This window comes from Pagrus major, chromosome 16, assembly GCF_040436345.1.
Source record: "Pagrus major chromosome 16, Pma_NU_1.0".
Lineage (NCBI taxonomy): Eukaryota > Metazoa > Chordata > Actinopteri > Spariformes > Sparidae > Pagrus > Pagrus major.
In genome coordinates, this window is record NC_133230.1 from 19027698 (window position 1) to 19045186 (window position 17489).

At 42.2% G+C, this 17489-nt stretch overlaps 2 protein-coding genes across 2 annotated transcripts; both read right to left on the bottom strand.

The window, feature by feature from the left end:
• Positions 1–2034: 2034 nt before the first annotated feature.
• ctsl.1 (cathepsin L.1) lies at positions 2035–5260 on the bottom strand. The gene is made up of 9 exons (XM_073484402.1): positions 5169–5260; positions 4799–4903; positions 4197–4339; positions 3892–4089; positions 3611–3802; positions 3132–3297; positions 2913–3018; positions 2359–2462; positions 2035–2246 (listed from the first exon to the last, which is right to left on the bottom strand). Exons 2-8 carry the CDS (start codon positions 4896–4898, stop codon positions 2363–2365), a joined length of 1005 nt encoding a protein of 334 aa, XP_073340503.1. The 5' UTR covers positions 4899–4903; positions 5169–5260; the 3' UTR covers positions 2035–2246; positions 2359–2362.
• Positions 5261–11107: 5847 nt separating this feature from the next.
• vgll2b (vestigial-like family member 2b) lies at positions 11108–16982 on the bottom strand. The gene is made up of 4 exons (XM_073482689.1): positions 16668–16982; positions 15885–16230; positions 13355–13801; positions 11108–12062 (listed from the first exon to the last, which is right to left on the bottom strand). The coding sequence occupies exons 1-4, from the start codon at positions 16752–16754 to the stop codon at positions 12019–12021; spliced, it is 924 nt and encodes a 307-aa protein (XP_073338790.1). The 5' UTR covers positions 16755–16982; the 3' UTR covers positions 11108–12018.
• Positions 16983–17489: the final 507 nt, after the last annotated feature.

Here is a 17489-nt window from a genome sequence, read left to right on the forward strand (position 1 = left end):
ATACATTTCTGTCATTTCTATCTTTGTGCAGCGTTGTCATCGCAGTTTATATGGAAGCTGATTATCAAGGATGTCTGGATCAAGTGTCAAGATGGGAGGATGTGACAGCAGGGGAGGATAGTCTGTGAAATACATTGACGCTAAGAGAGGTCAAAATACATAATGGCTTTTTTTTTTACCACATCAGACAAGAGGTTTGACCGCAGAAGTGTTTAATTTCACTTGCTCTTCGTCTCTGTCGTTGTGTCACGTTTGCTGCCCAGATCTGTTTCCACTTCTACCTCTACTTCCCTGCAGCAGCGTCCCTATACCTGCATATGAGGAATAAATCTGAGATAACCTTTAACAAACCACAGAATGCCAAAAAAAAAGGAAGCTTATACAAGAATATAAAATGCTATCCAAGCAAACAAAAAGTACAAAGACAGCAGAAAAAAGAAAAAACAAGGAGGAGACATCCCTTTACCAAAATGAATTTTCCACTTCTGAAACTCGCTGCCCACAGCTCTTATCTTTGGCCGGAGGTTTGCAGGCCAACGGCTGCTGAAAAACAGTCAGTATCAGAAGCAAAATCTAAGCCTTTTGAACAACAAACACAGTTGTTTTTAGTGAATAATTTATATCAGTCACAACTGGTGTAAGCAGTGAATTCAGATATGACATAAAACCCCAAGATATGAGGATAAAATCTGCTTTCAGAAATATGTTATCTTTAAACGTTCAACTTGTCTTCAAGCAAAGTTCTCAGCCAACTTGACTGAAGCGAGTATATTTACAATGTTGAAAGCCATTTTAATGTATAATTCACAGAGCACAATGTATTGTTAGACGCACAAGCCTTTACTGAGGGCATATGGTCAAACTGAAGCTATTTTATGTCACTTGAGTCACTTGAGGCAGTTGTATTTTATATATTCAATATAGATGTGAGCACATATTCATTGGCATTTTTATAAATTATGCAAATATACTGTAAGCTTATGATTAAGTCAAGAGGCTCATTTCCTTTCAGAGTTTATGTTTACCATTGACTGTGACTCACTTTGTTATGAAAAGTGCTGAATTGTCAGCATCAGGTGCAAGACTCATCCTGTTTATTTGCATGCAGCTGCAGAGTTAAACTGATACGATGCGTCAGGAGCTTTGTGGGTTGTTTGATACATGCATGGACTCTGACTCAATATGTTTTGGTAAAGCTACACAAGAAAAAAAATACAATTTAAAGGATAAGTTCAGCCAAAATCTAAATTCAGTCATTCACTCACCCCCGCGCCAAAAGACATAAAACTGAAAGACATAAAATGGCTCCATACAGCTCATCCGGTGTAATACAAGTCTCCAGAAGCCCTGGGATCCCCAACTGATTTGAAAAGATGTTTTTTTTTACACCCTTTTTAAGCAGATATCTTCACTCTAGCTGCTAAGCTAAAAGTGTTAGCCCACACCTTGTCTAAAGTGGGTGCATTAGCTCCACCGCGCTTTTCAAATCAAATAAGGATCTCACGGCTTCCACAAACTTGGACTATGCCAGATGAGTTGTATGGAGCCATTTTGTTTGTTTGTTTTGTTTGTTTTTTCAGTTGTTTTTTTCATGTTTTAAAACCCCATCTCCTTCAATTGTTTAGGAGAATGCTGCAATGCTGTTTTGCTGTGAAACTCCAGAAATGTTTTGTGGACAACGAAACAGAAACAGAAGCACTGGACAAACTTAGAGTTTGAACTGTTGGTGATTACTGAGGTTTTTATAAGTATCTGAAGGGGGCAAACCATCAATAAATGAGCAGACATTCACTTAAAAACATCAATATCAACCCTGTCACAGACAGTTTAAGTTGACATTTGACTTGAATGTCTGTACAAAATGTCACGGCAATCCTTCTAATAGTTACTGAGCTATTTCAGTCTGGACAATATTGGTGCGTGGACAGAACAACAGATGGACACTGCGATCTCTACAACCAAATAACAATGCACTGGTGATACGCCACAGGGCATCAGCAGTGATCTGATGGTGGACAATGAAAATCAACAAAATCACAAATACCTAAATCTTTATTTTTTAGTATCAGTCAATGTTAAACATTTTTTTACATTTATTTACAATCTTCATAAAAAAGACAAACACAGATAGACTTTGTACAACAACAAACGGACATGTTGTTATATATAACTCAGTTTCTTGAAGTCTATGAAATCAAAGTAAATTATGTCATTGTTCTCCTCCTCGCTGAGCGAAAGCCCTGGACCTGAAAATCCAATGAACAACAACTAGTTAATGGGTGATATAGTCCAGACTGCACACACACATTCTTTCAAGTGCATGAACAAAGGAAGGACAGATGTTGAGTTTGTCCTCACCTGCTCAGACCAGCGGGTAGCTGGCTGCAGTCGCAATCCCACACTGGTTGTGTTTGTTTCTGCTCATCATGATGTATCCTTTGTCTCCCCATTGTAGACCCCAGCTACAGACACACACAAATTACCAACAATATTCAGCTGCTCTGTACAAAACGGAACCATAATCACCATATTAGCTACAACAACATGCAGAGCCATAAGGATTTGTATTCTGATGGAAGTGAAATAATGGCTGCAATTCTTAGTAATTGATAGTTTGGGAAGTTGTCAACATCCTGAGTGAGTTTCACTTCATTTTCTCAGCTATAATTAAGACGCCTTACTGCTGCTGCCTGTGGACACAGCACTTTAGGTTTCAGTCTGAGTGTTAGCAGGAGAGTGGCCCATAATTTAATAATATGAGCAACCAATTTGGGTGTTAGCACAAAATCTTACCAAATATACAATTTTAGCCAAATTTCTAGTCAAAATATCTCATACACAATTAATATCAGACACAATCAAACAGAATTTAACATTTCAGTGAGGTTTTTAGGCCATTTTCCCCAGTGTACCTGTTCTTGACCAGCCAGTAGTCATTTCCGTTGTCACTGCCGTAGCCCACAGCCAGTACGCCGTGGTCCAAGTCTGTGCTGCTGCAGTGTGGCTCATCATACAGGCCTAGAAACACACATAAAAACAGATTAGACAAACATATGGATAGATTAGAAAAGAAGAGCAGAAACCATTTCATTTGATAAGAATGTTTTGGGCGGAAGCAGAAAACTGTTCACCTGACTGATAGAGCTGGAAGGAGATCTGAGAAGCATCAATGCCCACAGACACAGGTCCGATGGTGGCCAGAGCCTCCTTCAGGGCGTCTTCATCACCTTGTTTCACATCAACGTAGCCCGTGCATTTGGCACCAACAGAGTCAGGCTTGAAACGGCACTGACCATCCTAATAACGAGAAAACAGTTGACAAGTTATTACCACAGTGACACATTATGAACATGGAGTACATCAGAAAACAAAAGTCCATGAAATTACTTTTCACTGAAAGGCAGTTTCAGGGTTTGGGGTCACTTTACATTTTGTCCACAAGATGGCAGTATTGTACACCTCTTACATGGAGGGCCATGATACATTTTCTAGAGTCTAATTGGTTTCACAAAAATAAAGAATTTGAACTAATTCAACCTAAGCGAAGTTATTTTACATTTTTAAGTTGAAACAGCCCAAAAGCATTTACAGTGTGACTTTTCCTGTTTACCTCAGCCTCATAAGGGTAGGACTCCTCTGTGTCTATGCCTCCGTTGGCTTGGATGTACTTGAAGGCGTTGTCCATCAGGCCTCCATCGCAACCCATGTTGCCATAGTCGGTGGAGCAGTCAACCAGCTGCTGCTCGCTCAGAGACACCAGCTTCCCAGTCTTCCTGAAGTGCTGACCCTCCAGCGACCCAGTCTGACAGAGACATAGATTGATGTCAAAAACCAGTGTAAAGCTTCCTGCATTAACAAAAGAAAGGACATTATGTTATTTTTTTTACATACTGTACTGAAGGCCCAGCAGGAGCCGCACTGCTTCTGATCCTTGACATCAGTGACGTATCCCTTCTGCCTCCAGTCGACAGAGGTGGGCAGATCATTGCCTTCAGGCAGGCGGAGGAAGGTAGAGCCCTGGCGAGGCAGAGAGGTGTTGAAGGAGCGCAGGCAGCCCTGGGAAATCAATCGTTTGAACTCCTCATTTTCCTGGTAAAGAGGGACAAAAAGTCAGAGCGTTAATTAATAGAGTCTTCATACAAAATGTCATTGTACACAACCAAATGGCACAAATGGTGAAGTTTCCTTTGGCATACCATGTCAGCAAAGTAGGTCATGCCGAGGTGGTAGGACTTGATGCCCTCATCGGCCATGATGTTGTGCACCAGCACCAGTTTGCGGTTGTTGAGCCAGATAAGCTTGCGCTGAGCCTCCTCTGATGGAGAGCTGTAGGACCTTCCTGTGAATCACAGAGGGAAATTATCAGTGATAAATTATTAATCAGTGAAATCCTTTTCCAGTGAAGACATTAAGCTTTATTAGCTGACAAATAGAGTGCAAGCAAGCCTTAAAATAAACTACAACTGAATCTCTATCAAGATGTATATAGTGTATGTAACTGTTATGTATTTATTTTATTTATATCTTTATGTATATATTTTTTAATCTTGTTTCATCTTCACTTGCCACTGAGTCACTCTTTCCTTTACCTTTGGACTCTTGAGCCACTATAACATGAGAATATTCCCGGTCAAGCATCAATAAAGTTTATCTTGTCTTATCTTAAACACAAACATGTAGACACCTTTACGTTTGTGCTGTGTGAATGAGCACACACTGAGCTTTCACCAGCAGGTTAAACTTAACTAGAGATCTAGGCTGCTGTATTTGACATCAGACCACAATCAAAGAAACTCACCAAACTTGAGCTTCCAGGCGTGGAACTCCAGGTCCTCCAGAGAGAAGCTGGCACAGCTGGCCACGGCCAGAACAGCAGCTACAACCAGCAGCAGCTTCATCCTGACTGACAACAGAAGCAGAAACAGAAATGAGATCCTCTGTGACTTGCAGGAAACCACACAGGTTGAGACTGAGCTCTTTCACTTCAGCTTTGCCTCTGAAAGGTTTTCTGACGTGACGTTCACTATCAGCTCTCGAGCCCGGTTTCTTTGACTCACACTTTCATCTCACCCTCAAACTCTTTCTCGTATTTATGAGATTCTTCTTTGCACAGGAAGAGCGTGTGCTTGTCTGTCTCTGTGTGTGTGTGTGTTGTTGTCTATGCTTACCTGCCTCTATGTCCGTGTGTGTGTGGTGAAGCCTGAGGTATAACCACCTGTAGGTGATGCAGGGCTGTGACAGAGTGGTGATCTTTTATAGCCAGCTGCAGTTATGACTTGGATGTCCAGTCAGGTGGCTGTCAGCAGCTCATAAAGTGAGAGAGAAAGGCAGAGTCAATCATTGAAATAGGGTTGGGTGAGTTATGCATTATGAGAAGTTCGCATGATGCAATTATTTTGGGAAACACATTTGTCAACCTCAGCAAAAGAAGGAACATAAGGCTCATGATTTCTCTTCTAAACCACTGAAATTTATATGAGAACATGATCAGTTACTCAGCAGTTTGTTTGTGTGCTGTAGCGATGCCTTCAAGTGAAAAACCACTCCGTTTCCTCCAGCGCTCTCTGATTCCACTCACATACTGATGGGGATTTCTCCAGAAAAACAAAAGTAAAACAGACAAACAGATGCGATAACATATGCATGTCCTAACATTTGGCGTCGCCCACCTGTTTTGGAGGTAACCTTAGTAACTACAGTATGGCACGCTGGAAAGTGCACGAGAATGGAGGTGCTTCTCGGATATGTAGGTGGCGCTTACCTACTGATAGTTTGTTTGATTTACATGAATGATCAGGTTTAATTGAAACCTTTTTCAAACTCCTCCACATGGGACTGAAGTATTTTCTCTTTTGCTTAAACAAATCGAGCAAACCGTGTCAAAATGCACACATTCAGACGAATAAAGTGAACCTTTATGAAGGATTTCTAGAGATTTTGTGTGAGACTGTGAACACTTTCTGATAAATTAAACTCTCCTCCACCTTTTCATGAATCATGAAGGTGTTTCCATTGACAGTTGTTCATGATTTCCTTTCTGTTTCCATGCACACATCCTGTTTTCAGCTTGACTGTATTTGATCTGCATGTCATTGTCAGGAAGTGCATAGGCAGAATTATTTTAGTATTAAGCCCACAAAAACACGTAAGGAAACTGAATAACGAGAAGAAAAAGCAGAAACCAGGGCTGGGAACTTATTCAGTGAGTTCGCTCTGATGGGAACTACAGTGTGAATTCTTCTCCATATAAACCCTTTAACACATAATGTATTTACACTCATTCCTCCACTGTACATCACTGTGATTACTAATTGTTGTATGAGTGTCTCTCTGCCCTGCCCTCCTGCTTGCCTGTTGTCTCTCTGTCTGTCCGTGTGTCACAAGGCCTGTGAGTCGTGAAATGTAAGACCATAAAGACGCCGTGGCGAGAGCAAAAACTGAGAGCTAAGCTAAAAGTTTATGGATGTCGTTGAACTATCAGCTTGTCTAATGTTTCTACAGTCAGACTGTGACTGTGTGAGTGTTTGTACACATGCTTGGGTTCCTTCCTGTAAAAACAATGCAAATAGTTTGCCAGATAATAACACTGGCACATGATGGAAAACAACAGAAACAGAAGAGCTGCTTTTGATATATTTACAGCAGTTTGGTATTTTGAATAAAGAAATTGTTTATCTACTTCATGTACAGTTAAGTTGGGAGTCCAGTGGTTCCCAACCAAAGGATCACAAAATAAATTTGAGGGGTTGTGAGATGATTAATAAGGCTCTTTTCTAATCTTTGCCTTTTGTTTGCGAACAATTGGATGCCTTCATCTCGTTAAGCTTGGAACAGGTTTTAAATGAAACCATGAGAGAAGTTAACTCGTAGGCGTCTAAACGTGAGGAGAGGAGCCAACTGGACACTGCTTTTTGGGGTCATGTGACGTCAAAAGCTTGTCATGTTTTTTTTTCTCCAAGTAAAATCAAAATCTGAAAGCAACTAGTAACAACAGCTTTCAAATAAATGCAGTAGAGTAAAAGGTACAGTATTTCTCTTCGAAATGTAGCAGAGTGGAGGCAGAAAGTGGTGTCAAATTGATATACTCAAGAAACATTTAAGGACTTTCAAATTGCGGAGTACAGTACTAAGTCACTATCCGCCACTACAGTTGGCCAGCGGCTCTCTGCATGCTTTTCACCTGTTTTTAAGTACGCTTAGCTTGAGCATAATCCTTTGTGATGTTTTTGTTTTTGCCTAAACAAGGTTGGAAAATGCTTGCCCTGTAGTCACTTATATTGAGTTTTATTAAGAAACCAAAAGGTCAAGTGCAACTTTATACAGACATAGAGTTTGTGATGTACCTTCCGCACTGTAAACCATTTACAACAACAGTCAAGTGACAGGATTGGGTCATGAGACAGCACAATACAAATACAGCACAATAAGAAAGCTTCACAAGTACATAGATCAAGGTTTGTGTGTGCATGTGGCCTTGAGAAAGCTTAAAGTTAAGCATGTAAAGATGTCTATTCTTACGACTAATTTACGAGAACATGTGCATTCGTGCGTGCAGCGTTTGACGGTTGTTTAATTGCACAAAAAAAGAGTTTTCTGTGATTTCTTTATGTAGGTTTCACATCTTTTGGTTGCAAGTCATTGTGTTTTATTTGTTTCCTACTGCTTGCACATGACCGTGATGACCATTAGGTTTTAGTTCTGGAAATGACACATTAACTATCTGAAATGCAAGACGGGATAGACAGGTTATGTGATGTAAGGCAAGTAAAAGAAGCCTTTGTTTACGGCCTTATACAGTCAGTAAACAGGTTGAGTGTCAGCTTGTAAAAAGATTAGAATAAGTTCCACAGTAGTCAGTGAAGTGGAATAACAATAAGTGGTTTATGATGTAGACATTGATTAAATTGGATGATCAATAAAGGCAAATATACAATATGGATCACAATTATTTCAGATAGAATAGAGAATATTTGTAAGACTGGTTCTTGATTGGTTTTGTTTTGATTCTTGTTATGATCAGAGTGTGAATCTGCACTTTATATCATATGACTTTTACGGGTGACCGGTCACAGGGCTGGGGTTACTGTAAAAGCTGACTCAATGCATTGACACCATGCGTGATATCAGCCGTTCTCAGGAAATGCTGGTTAATGTTATGGACTGATAACACTGACTTCCCCATTTTGAAGTCTACCAGGGTACTGTCCATGTACGGGGACATTATAGCAGGTTTTTTTCCAAAACTACTTTTGGCCAAATTACATCACAACACACTGCACACATGATTAGATTTCTGACACATCACTTACAGCACTCATATGGTCCGATGATACATCATTTATTATTTAAGTAGTCATTTTTCATGTTATAAGTGCAACATTGCTGTTCCAATACCTTGACAAGGAGATACATTTATTTCCTATAAGCCAACTGTAAATTAGGGCTGCAAGATTGTCCAAAACCAATAAAATATACCTGATATTCTTTCCCGGAGCCTGCTGTCATCTTCAGATGTCTTCTTTTTGTTTGACCAACAGTCCAAAACCCAGAGATATTCAGTCTGCAACCAAACACAACACAGACAAGCATTAAATCTGCACATTTGAGAAACTGGAACCAGCGTCATGTCGGGTATTTTTACTTGAAATAACAACTGACACATTAATTGGTTATCCACATTTATTTTTTCTGGTCATCGACTCTTAAATTAATCAATTAATCATTTGAGCTGTAATGTTAGTATTTAAAACAGGTTTATTTTCTTAAACAAACAAATATGAAAAGGTAGACTCCGCAGTTTCTCCAAGCAGCTTTCTTTGTGTTACCCATGAAAACTTTAAACCGCTCTCACTGCCTCTGTAGTTACTGCTCTCAACCTTTGTAGGGCAGAGTATCTCTGAAGTGTGAAAACTCTGCTTCTGCAGTGTTATAAACACACCAGGAGAGGGCAGCATTTCCCTAGGCTTCGCTTATACATCACGGCTCATAAGTTCACATTGCTCCCACACATTCAATTGCATGTCAGTAATAACATTAAGTACTTCTAAGTAAATTGAAGTACCTTTTTATGCTGCTTCCTCTGTAAATTTAACACGCTGAATTAATCATTGCAGATTAGTAATGTGATCAGCATCCATAATGATTAAACTTGTAAAACAGTGAGTTCCTCCACACAAACTGTTACAGTATAATGGCCACACGTGGCTATTTTCAATGCTATGTGGATTTATAAACATCTGAGTGATATAATGTGACAATAGCTGTGGGTGCATACTAACTATGGAGAAGATCCTGAAGGTGTGAAAAGGAAACCCTCTGACCCAGTGACAATACGAGTGTGAAAAGGCAGTGGGCTGCTTGGCATGGACGCTCTCCCTGGTAAACTCTTCTAATTTCATTACTCTACATGATTCCTCAGCTTAGAGCCAATCACATAGTTGGCTGCTCTCTAGCGGGGGTCACGCATAACAGCCGCTAAATTGTGACAGTGGCCCAGACCGGCATACCTTAGCACATAATCTGATTATCGGATCAATAACACAGCAACATTTGGTGCATAGCTGGGATGGCTGGCCCCCTCTCTGGTTACACATTGCTGGCATTCACCACTCGTTCCCACTTTATAGGTGACAAAGTGTGAATGCGAGCAGGAATTCAAATGGAAGGCCTTTTAAATAAGACGAGTTGCATAGCGTAGCCTTGATCACATCTGGCTGTGCTACTGTCTCTACGATTCACACGGCTACTAAAATATCCACACACTGATACAGAGTGCGGGGATGAGAAGCTGCACATAATTAGGCCTTAATTGTATATCAAGTGTGTTCTGTCCAATATTGAGACAATTTTCTTGAAGCTAATACTAGCATTAATCCAATGGAAGTATTAGTTTCTGCTTACAATGTCCTTTGATTTAGCAGCAGCTCCAGTACTGTTGTTTATAATGTCATGCAAGGTAAACATTTAGGACAGGGGTGCCCAAACTTTTTTCCTTGGAGGGCCAACATTTAAACTTAATGGTGAGCCATGGGCCAAAAGCAACCACCTATAATACTGTATTGTGTAAAACAATGTGTAAATAGGGATCTATTATATTAGATATTTAAAGGTGCTCTGTGGTACTTCTGCGTTGTGCTGGGAGGTAGTCGTTCATTTATTACTCCATTTCTAAACTAACGTAAGCTGCTGTTCCTCTCTGTTAGCGGAGCAGAGAGGCACTGAGACAAGGCACTCGACAACGTGCATTAAGTCTCATCTTTTGGACTGACGTGCAAAAATCCAACTCGAGTCATTCACAAAGACATCCACAGTCCAGCAACATTAAACAACTTAAAGCTGCTGGAAGCGTCGCCGTCATTTTAGTTAACTTCCTGTCTGTTTTGCAGTTAGCAGTCCCTCCCTCCTCTCTGCGTCACCACACGCACATACAGTGGTAATCACCAGACATAGCGGCAAACAGGAGGATCCTGCTTTCTACAGGCTGGACCGCCTCTTTATGGAGTTCTCCGTCCTGATTGGATAAAGTAGGCAGGGATACCAGAAGATGTACTTTCTCTTTTACTGCATGAGCAGAGGGAGAAGAGACATGGGTTACTGAACAAACACTCTAACAGGGATTACTGCTGGAATATGGAGCTATTTAACACGTATTTAAATACAAATATATCACTTACAGCAGCTTTAATATATGCAAATTACTACAAATTGTTACATAGAGCCCATTTAAAAAGCGATTCTTCCTTACAAAAATGAAACAGCTTGAACAGCGATTCATATCATATATATCTATGTTTAATTAGATTTTATTTTTCTTGAGGAACAGTTGGCGGGCCAAATTGAACCTTATGGCGGGCCAACTTTGGGCAGCTGTGATTTTGAGAAGGGGCAATTTACCAAAAAATATTTATTGACATCACAATCTTCTTGGACACAAATTTGAGAACTGACACACACACGTAAAAATCCCAAAATATTTAGAAAGTCCAAATTCAAAACATCCAAGAATGACACAGAGAACTTTAATGGAACAGCATCATCAAATTGAAACACAATCTCTGAGTCTGTTCAGAGCAACAAAAATATAATAAATACTTGTTGAACTGATCACATTTTTGACATGTTTTTTACCTTTATTTCCCACAAAAGCTTCCATCATACATACATGAGAAACTCCTCCAGAAACACCTCCGTCAACACGCTCTCTCTTTACAAAACAAAATTAACTGAATTACGATAATTTCGGAACACTGGCCTAACCAAACATTTTTAGAAATGCACATAAACACCAATAAATAGAAACACTTTATTTCAGAGAAAAAATGATATCATAACAACCAAAAAAAAAAAAGGCATCATGATGACAGTCACAAAGCACAACCCGCCATAATTGCTGCTCCTGTTTATCGCTGCATGTTGTATTTGTGCAATGCAGATAAGTGGATGATGACGACCACTGTACCAACAAAGAGCATGAGACAGAGATAACCAGGGACGTTGGAGGGAATCCCTGCTCGCCACTATCCATCCCCCTGTCCCCACATTCATCCCTCTATCTCTCTGTCCTCTGCAAAAGTCTGTTGTGATCCCGTCTTTCTCAGTCCAAACAGGTCACTGTGGCTCGCACCTCGCCAAGGTCTGTGCTGCACCGGCAGCGTCAGGAGAGAGAGAGAGAGAGAGAGATGCGAGCAACAGCACAGATTATAGCCAGTGACACTCTCTCGCTCTTCCTTTCTCTCCCTCGCTCTGCTTTATCTCCATGGTGCACACATGTCGACCTGGAGCAAGGCTGTATACTGGCAGGGGAGGCCAGGAGCAGAGAGAGGAGAGGGTGGATGGATGGGGATGGAGTGTACGTGTGTGTGTGTGTATGTGTGTGTGCGTGTGTGTGTGTGTGTGTGTTTGTGTGAGGGAGAGGAGGTGGGGGGGGGGGGGATAAAGGGACACGCTCCCTCAATAGCGGAGCAGGTCCAGGGACTAATTGGATCTGGTAATGGCTGGTCAATGTGACTGAAGGGCTCGTTAGAACCAGTACAGCTCCTTGCCTTTCTTGTGCTGCTGGAGGCCTGAGAAAAAAGGACAAGGAAACAATGAGGACAATGGCGAACAACAGAACACAGGTTGTCATGGAGCCTACTTTTGCCAAACATCCTGTTTTAGAGGAGCTTCTGTGATGATTATGATGTATTGTGTGTGTCTGTGTGTGTCTGTGTGTGTATGTTTGTGTAAGAGGATGGTGGGAGTGTCTATGGCATCTACGGCTGTCGGAAGGCACGAGTTCCTCTGTGTCTGAGTCAATTAATAACATGTAAAAGCAAAATTGGTGCACTGAAGAATTTTAGCCTATTAATGACTAATTGCTACATTTAGTATTTAGTACCTAACATAAAAATACTTACATAAAAGGCTAAAGGTTTTGATTTCACATATTAATCGTGCCTTAAAGGTGCAATATGTAAGAATTGTCCAACTTGAATTCACATGACAAACAAATTGGTTTGAATAATTGCTAACTGCTGCTAACTGTATCCTTTTCATACATACATGACTGTTAGCTTGTTAGCTTGTTAGCCAGGGGGAGCGTTGGTGATTACACCGCTAGCACTGGAGCTTTGGACCGCTGGGAGAAACAGGTTTCACAGGCCTGGAGCTAGCTGATTAGCATGCTAACCTCAGTGTCTCTCTCTCGTCAACAGAATACACAGTCACGGATACATACTGTTGTTTCTTCACATGCTGTTGATAATTTTAGTTAATTTCTGAATGTTTTGATCTATAAATCTTACATATTGGACCTTTAACTGGTCGAAAAAGTTGACTTTAAATGCAAAAAATCACAAAAATAAGTTTTAACATCCATTTGACATGTTGCATGTGAGATTTACACTGGATCAAAGTACATATTATTGAAATTTAAGTTGTTTGAATCCATTGCTACCAAGAATTTGATATAACTCCTTGTAGTCTTGAGATACAACTATTTAGTTAATTACATTGTGTTACTCATTTGTTTATTTTTTCAGAATTACAGGAAATACAGATTTCAATGGTCCCTTGTGACTAACAATTAAAAAGGATGTATAATTCATGCTATTTCAATGGATTTGCTCAGCTTAGATAGTATTTTAAGTGTCGTAAAGGGAATGATCAGCTTCCACTGTGGACATCATGGGTTAAGTGTGCCTTTATTATGTTCAACACTTAGAATAAGAATAAGAAAAAAAACATCTGTTTCTCAAAGTATCGTAGCTATAAGATGATCCAAACTTTCCATTTGCCTTTTTCTACACTGTAAATAAAAGAACATTTTTATTGTCCAAACAGTATTGGAAAAAGCCTGTCACAGTTGTGTGGTTACCTGCATCCATGTTGAGTGCCAGCGACTGGCTGACATCTGCAGGTTGAAGCAGGCTGGGCCAGGAGGCAGTGGGCTCCAGCTTGCTCACCTCATAGTGGCTTGGCAAGGTAGGGAGATGAGGTGGCCTCACTGTGGGCATGAGCAGGGGCCCGTAGTGGGGCTCCAAAGCAGACGGTGAGTACAGTTCGTGGAGAGGCCGTGGGGGCCCGTAGGCCTGGGCCTGGGGATATGCCCAGCTTTCTGGGGCGTGAGGGTGGGAGTGAGGATGAGCGTGTGGGTGAGGGTGAGCGTGTGGGTGCGGCAGGCCCGGGTGCAACCCTGAAGCGTATGGGTCCATGGAATAGGAAGGAGCGCCCGTCTCACAGTGGGAGCGACTCTGAGGCGAGGAGTAGTTACTGTCCCAGAAGGAAGGGGGGAAGCTTCGTCGACTGCTTGGTGAAGGGGTATCTAAAGATGAAGGAGGATAAACAACAATCAGATTTAGGCCAAGTCACGAACAGTTGCACAACTGTGTAGCTAATCACTTGATTTATGGAGACAAACGTTGTGAGGGGAGGAACCCATGCTAGAACGTTGATGTCGCTCACATGACCGCTACACCCTCTAGCCCAGATATCTTCCCCATTGGATCATACTGTCACACAGCCCGAGCCCCAACAAGACACAAATAAACACAACCACGTTCTAGCAGACAGACAGAGAGAGAGAGAGTGACAGAGAGAAAGGTAGAAAGAGAGACGTCCCTATATCCTAGAGTTCTATATAAGGCCGACGCTCTGACCTGGAGGGAGCCCAAGGCCTTAAATCACTCGCTGTGGTGACATCTCTCACTCTCATGTCAGCCCGGTACTTCTGAAAGTCTCACAACACACCCATGCACACACACACACACTCAGACATGCAACCCTGTGCTAGAACCCACCGCCCCTCTCCTCTGTCTCCTGCACCCCCACCTGTTGTTTTCTCTGCTCCCCCCTCTCCTCGCCCTTGACAGAATGTCAGCGAGCCATTATATGTTTCTAGCAGTATACTTTTATATTTAGATATTCCTCTGAAAACAGACACCACGCAGCACCCTGAGAGGTAGTGTTTCCCTCTGCCCCTATCCCACCGACTGCAGCGTATATAAATCTGACGGGCAGGCAGGCGGGCAACTGACTGAGCACCCATTGTGGGGCAAGAGCTGGAGCGAGAGTCAGAATGGCAGCCGCGGAGACGTTTGAAGGGGATACGCCGGCGAGGCTGTGCGCTTACGGCCATGTATAAACATAGCATCTGTTGTGAGGCAGGAAGCGTGTGTTAGTGCCGAAATGAAGACGTCCGACTGAACTAGGAAAGAGACTAACAGCGACAGCAGAGAGAGGGAGAGAGGAGAGGCTATAGGCCCTACATGGATATCCAATAGACGTCTGCAGGCTGCTGGTGGAAAGGGTGTCAAAAAGGTTGCCAAAGCACACAAGACCATGTAATAACTAAACATCAAAAGTTGGCTTTAATAATTTTTGGAGATTTTTTCACCACAAAAGCTTAAAACAAATCCAGGTGCTCATGCTTTCTCTTGCTTTTCCTTTAATTGTTACCCTAACCAGAGTGAAAGAAGTCCCTTTGACTCCCAACAGCTCCTGACCTTCATGACCTCTGAACCCTGCTCCCCGACCTCTCCGGGGACAACAGTCTCAACAAGCAGCTTTTAAGTGCTGTCACCGGATCACATCACCTGTCTGACGCTCTGCTGTGCTCTGCAGAACTGTCAACTCACTCTGTGTGGCCTCAAAAGACAACTGTGGCACCTGTGCTCGCGTAAATAAATGGAAATGATGAAACTGCAGTGCACAAAACCAGCCTACACTCAGTTCACCCAACATACAGCAGGCTGGTGTGACTCTTTCTCTCTCAGCTTAACTGGTTCAGTAACAGTCAGACTGGGGCCCTAATTATTTTTAAGATTAAAAAAAAAAAGTTTCAAGTGGCAATATGTACATTTTTTTGTTGAAAACTTTCAAAAATGATCTAAAAGTAGCAGCAGAATTTGAAGAAATAGCAGTTTTGACATTATGATGTCTGTATTGTGTCGCAGGAATGTCTACTGAAGTTAGTAACGCTCTCGAGAGCCGAACCAGCTACAGTCAGCAGCAGTTTGTGGTTACTCTGGTGATATGCTGCCCCCTATGTGTTTGGAGTATGAATTTGACAGGTGGCCAATTCTGACATATTGCACCTTTAATGGTTTTGCGTAATAAAATGGTGGTTGTTTTCTTTATTCTCACACACTGGACGTGAGATTTACTGGAGTTTTTGCTTATCATTACACCAACGGGTGTAGCCAACTCAAATCTGTCCAGTGATTATACATGAATGAAAACGTAATCATGAATATTATATTCCTTCTATAAATCCTACATACTGGACCTTTAAATCCCTCCATTCCAATGAATGGGCAGCATATCTCAGAAAGTTCACTGCATATACACTGACAGGTGTGTGCTTTTATTCGTATGAATAGTCTTTACACATGGACAATGCGGTCTACCTGTGCCCCGTTGGTCTGATGCCCGCCGTTTGCCCTCTCCATCCATGTAGGTACTGAGGGCCCTGGAGAAGTGCTCATCCACCACACTGCTGATGTCCCCCTGGTAATAGGTGAAGAGGACACAGCGAGAAGTCAGATACTCTGCCTCGGGGGCTTCCTGCTTCTCCTTGGGGCCCTCCTCTGGCCTCAAAGCCGCAGGCGTGAAGGAGGATGAGGAGGAGCTGGATGAAGATGAGGAGGAAGTTGATCCTCCGGGGCCTGGGCCCCCAGACATCCCCTCGGGACCCCTGGGAGTGTCCATAAAATCCCGGCAGTGAGAAGAAGTTCTGCTCAGACCTGTGGGAGCCTGCGAGGGGGGAGTCAGAGAGAGGGGGGTAAGACAGGTGTTGCAGAGGACAGTCCCAGAGCTGCCTATGAGACATTTTTGACATAATGTTTTTCTTTGTGTGTGGCAGCACGGGCATGTGCGCGCAACCGAGCAGTGCGCGCGTCAACATATGACTTGTGTGGGTGCAGAACGACTTGTGTGATTGTTAAAACACAAACAGCACTGCAAATATAGATGCTCATTAACGACTTATTAAATGAAAAAAATACTTAGCCAGCATTACAAAGATTTAATAAATACATGTGACAATGTTTCCATCAGTTTTTTGCTTTTACGCACAAGTTGCGTAAACTAGCCTAATAGTTGCTCCTCGTATCAACCACCCATCTCCCCGCTAACACTGGAAATCAGAAAAAAATATGACAGGAACATTTAAACATTCGCTCACTTCCTACCTGAAAGCTACTGATAAAAGCAGGAGCAGTCGGTGCGTACGGTGCGTAATGTCCATAGGCTGGGTACATAACATCCAAACAGCTCATGGTAAATGAGCGGTGTCCTCACTGTTCTTTGGAAACCGACCTTGCTGTGAGAAAGAGGAGAGACAACATTCCGGGCTTGTCTTTTAGCCGAAGAGAAACGCGCTCGGTTGATCGCTGATCAGTGTGGAAAAAGCCCTCGCCAGACTCGACATAGTCACCCCCAATAGAAGGAGCGCACCTCTCCTGCTCCCTGCGTGCGCCACGACAGCTGCGGCAGCAAAATGTGGTGAGGTTTATGGAGCAAGCATGAGGGTGTCCTGTCCTGTACATCTCTGTGTCAACCCCTCCCACCTTCACCAGGCAGCAGCCCTCCATCCCCCCCACACACACCCCACTATCACACAACATGTATGGCAGATTATTGATTGAGAGGATTGTTTCCTTTTGATATTAAAAATAAACTGATGATAGCTGAAATTATTGAAAGCATATGACAAGAATAGATAGATAGGCAGAGAGAGAGAAAAGATAGGTGTAAATCATGTCGAAATTTCTTTTCAAATGTTTTCTAGAAAAAAGCTAGAAACCACCTGTGACCAATCCCGGCTCCACATCTTCTTCATCCTGTGTAAAATAAAGGTTAAATAGAAAGTCAGCCAGCTACACAAATAGATCTGGATGAAGTCATGGAGCCACCACAATGAGCACATGATACATGCGATACAGTGACTTTTTATTTCTTTCCATGTACTGTGTGTGGGCACTGACAAAACTTTGTGTTCAGTCCAAGCTGGA

What these genes read in the sequence shown, in the direction of transcription:
- ctsl.1 (XM_073484402.1), bottom strand. Translation starts at nt 4,898, where the DNA reads ATGAAGCTGCTGCTGGTTGTAGCTGCTGTTCTGGCCGTGGCCAGCTGT. An exon ending in CCTGCTGGGCCTTCAGTACA is followed by an intron (nt 3,803 to 3,891) that starts GTATGTAAAAAA and finishes TGTCTCTGTCAG; the next exon opens with ACTGGGTCGCTGGAGGGTCA. An exon ending in CTTCCAGCTCTATCAGTCAG is followed by an intron (nt 3,019 to 3,131) that starts GTGAACAGTTTT and finishes GTGTGTTTCTAG; the next exon opens with GCCTGTATGATGAGCCACAC.
- vgll2b (XM_073482689.1), bottom strand. Translation starts at nt 16,754, where the DNA reads ATGAGCTGTTTGGATGTTATGTACCCAGCCTATGGACATTACGCACCG. An exon ending in CTTTTATCAGTAGCTTTCAG is followed by an intron (nt 16,231 to 16,667) that starts GTAGGAAGTGAG and finishes CCCCCCTCGCAG; the next exon opens with GCTCCCACAGGTCTGAGCAG. An exon ending in ATCAGACCAACGGGGCACAG is followed by an intron (nt 13,802 to 15,884) that starts GTAGACCGCATT and finishes CTTCATCTTTAG; the next exon opens with ATACCCCTTCACCAAGCAGT.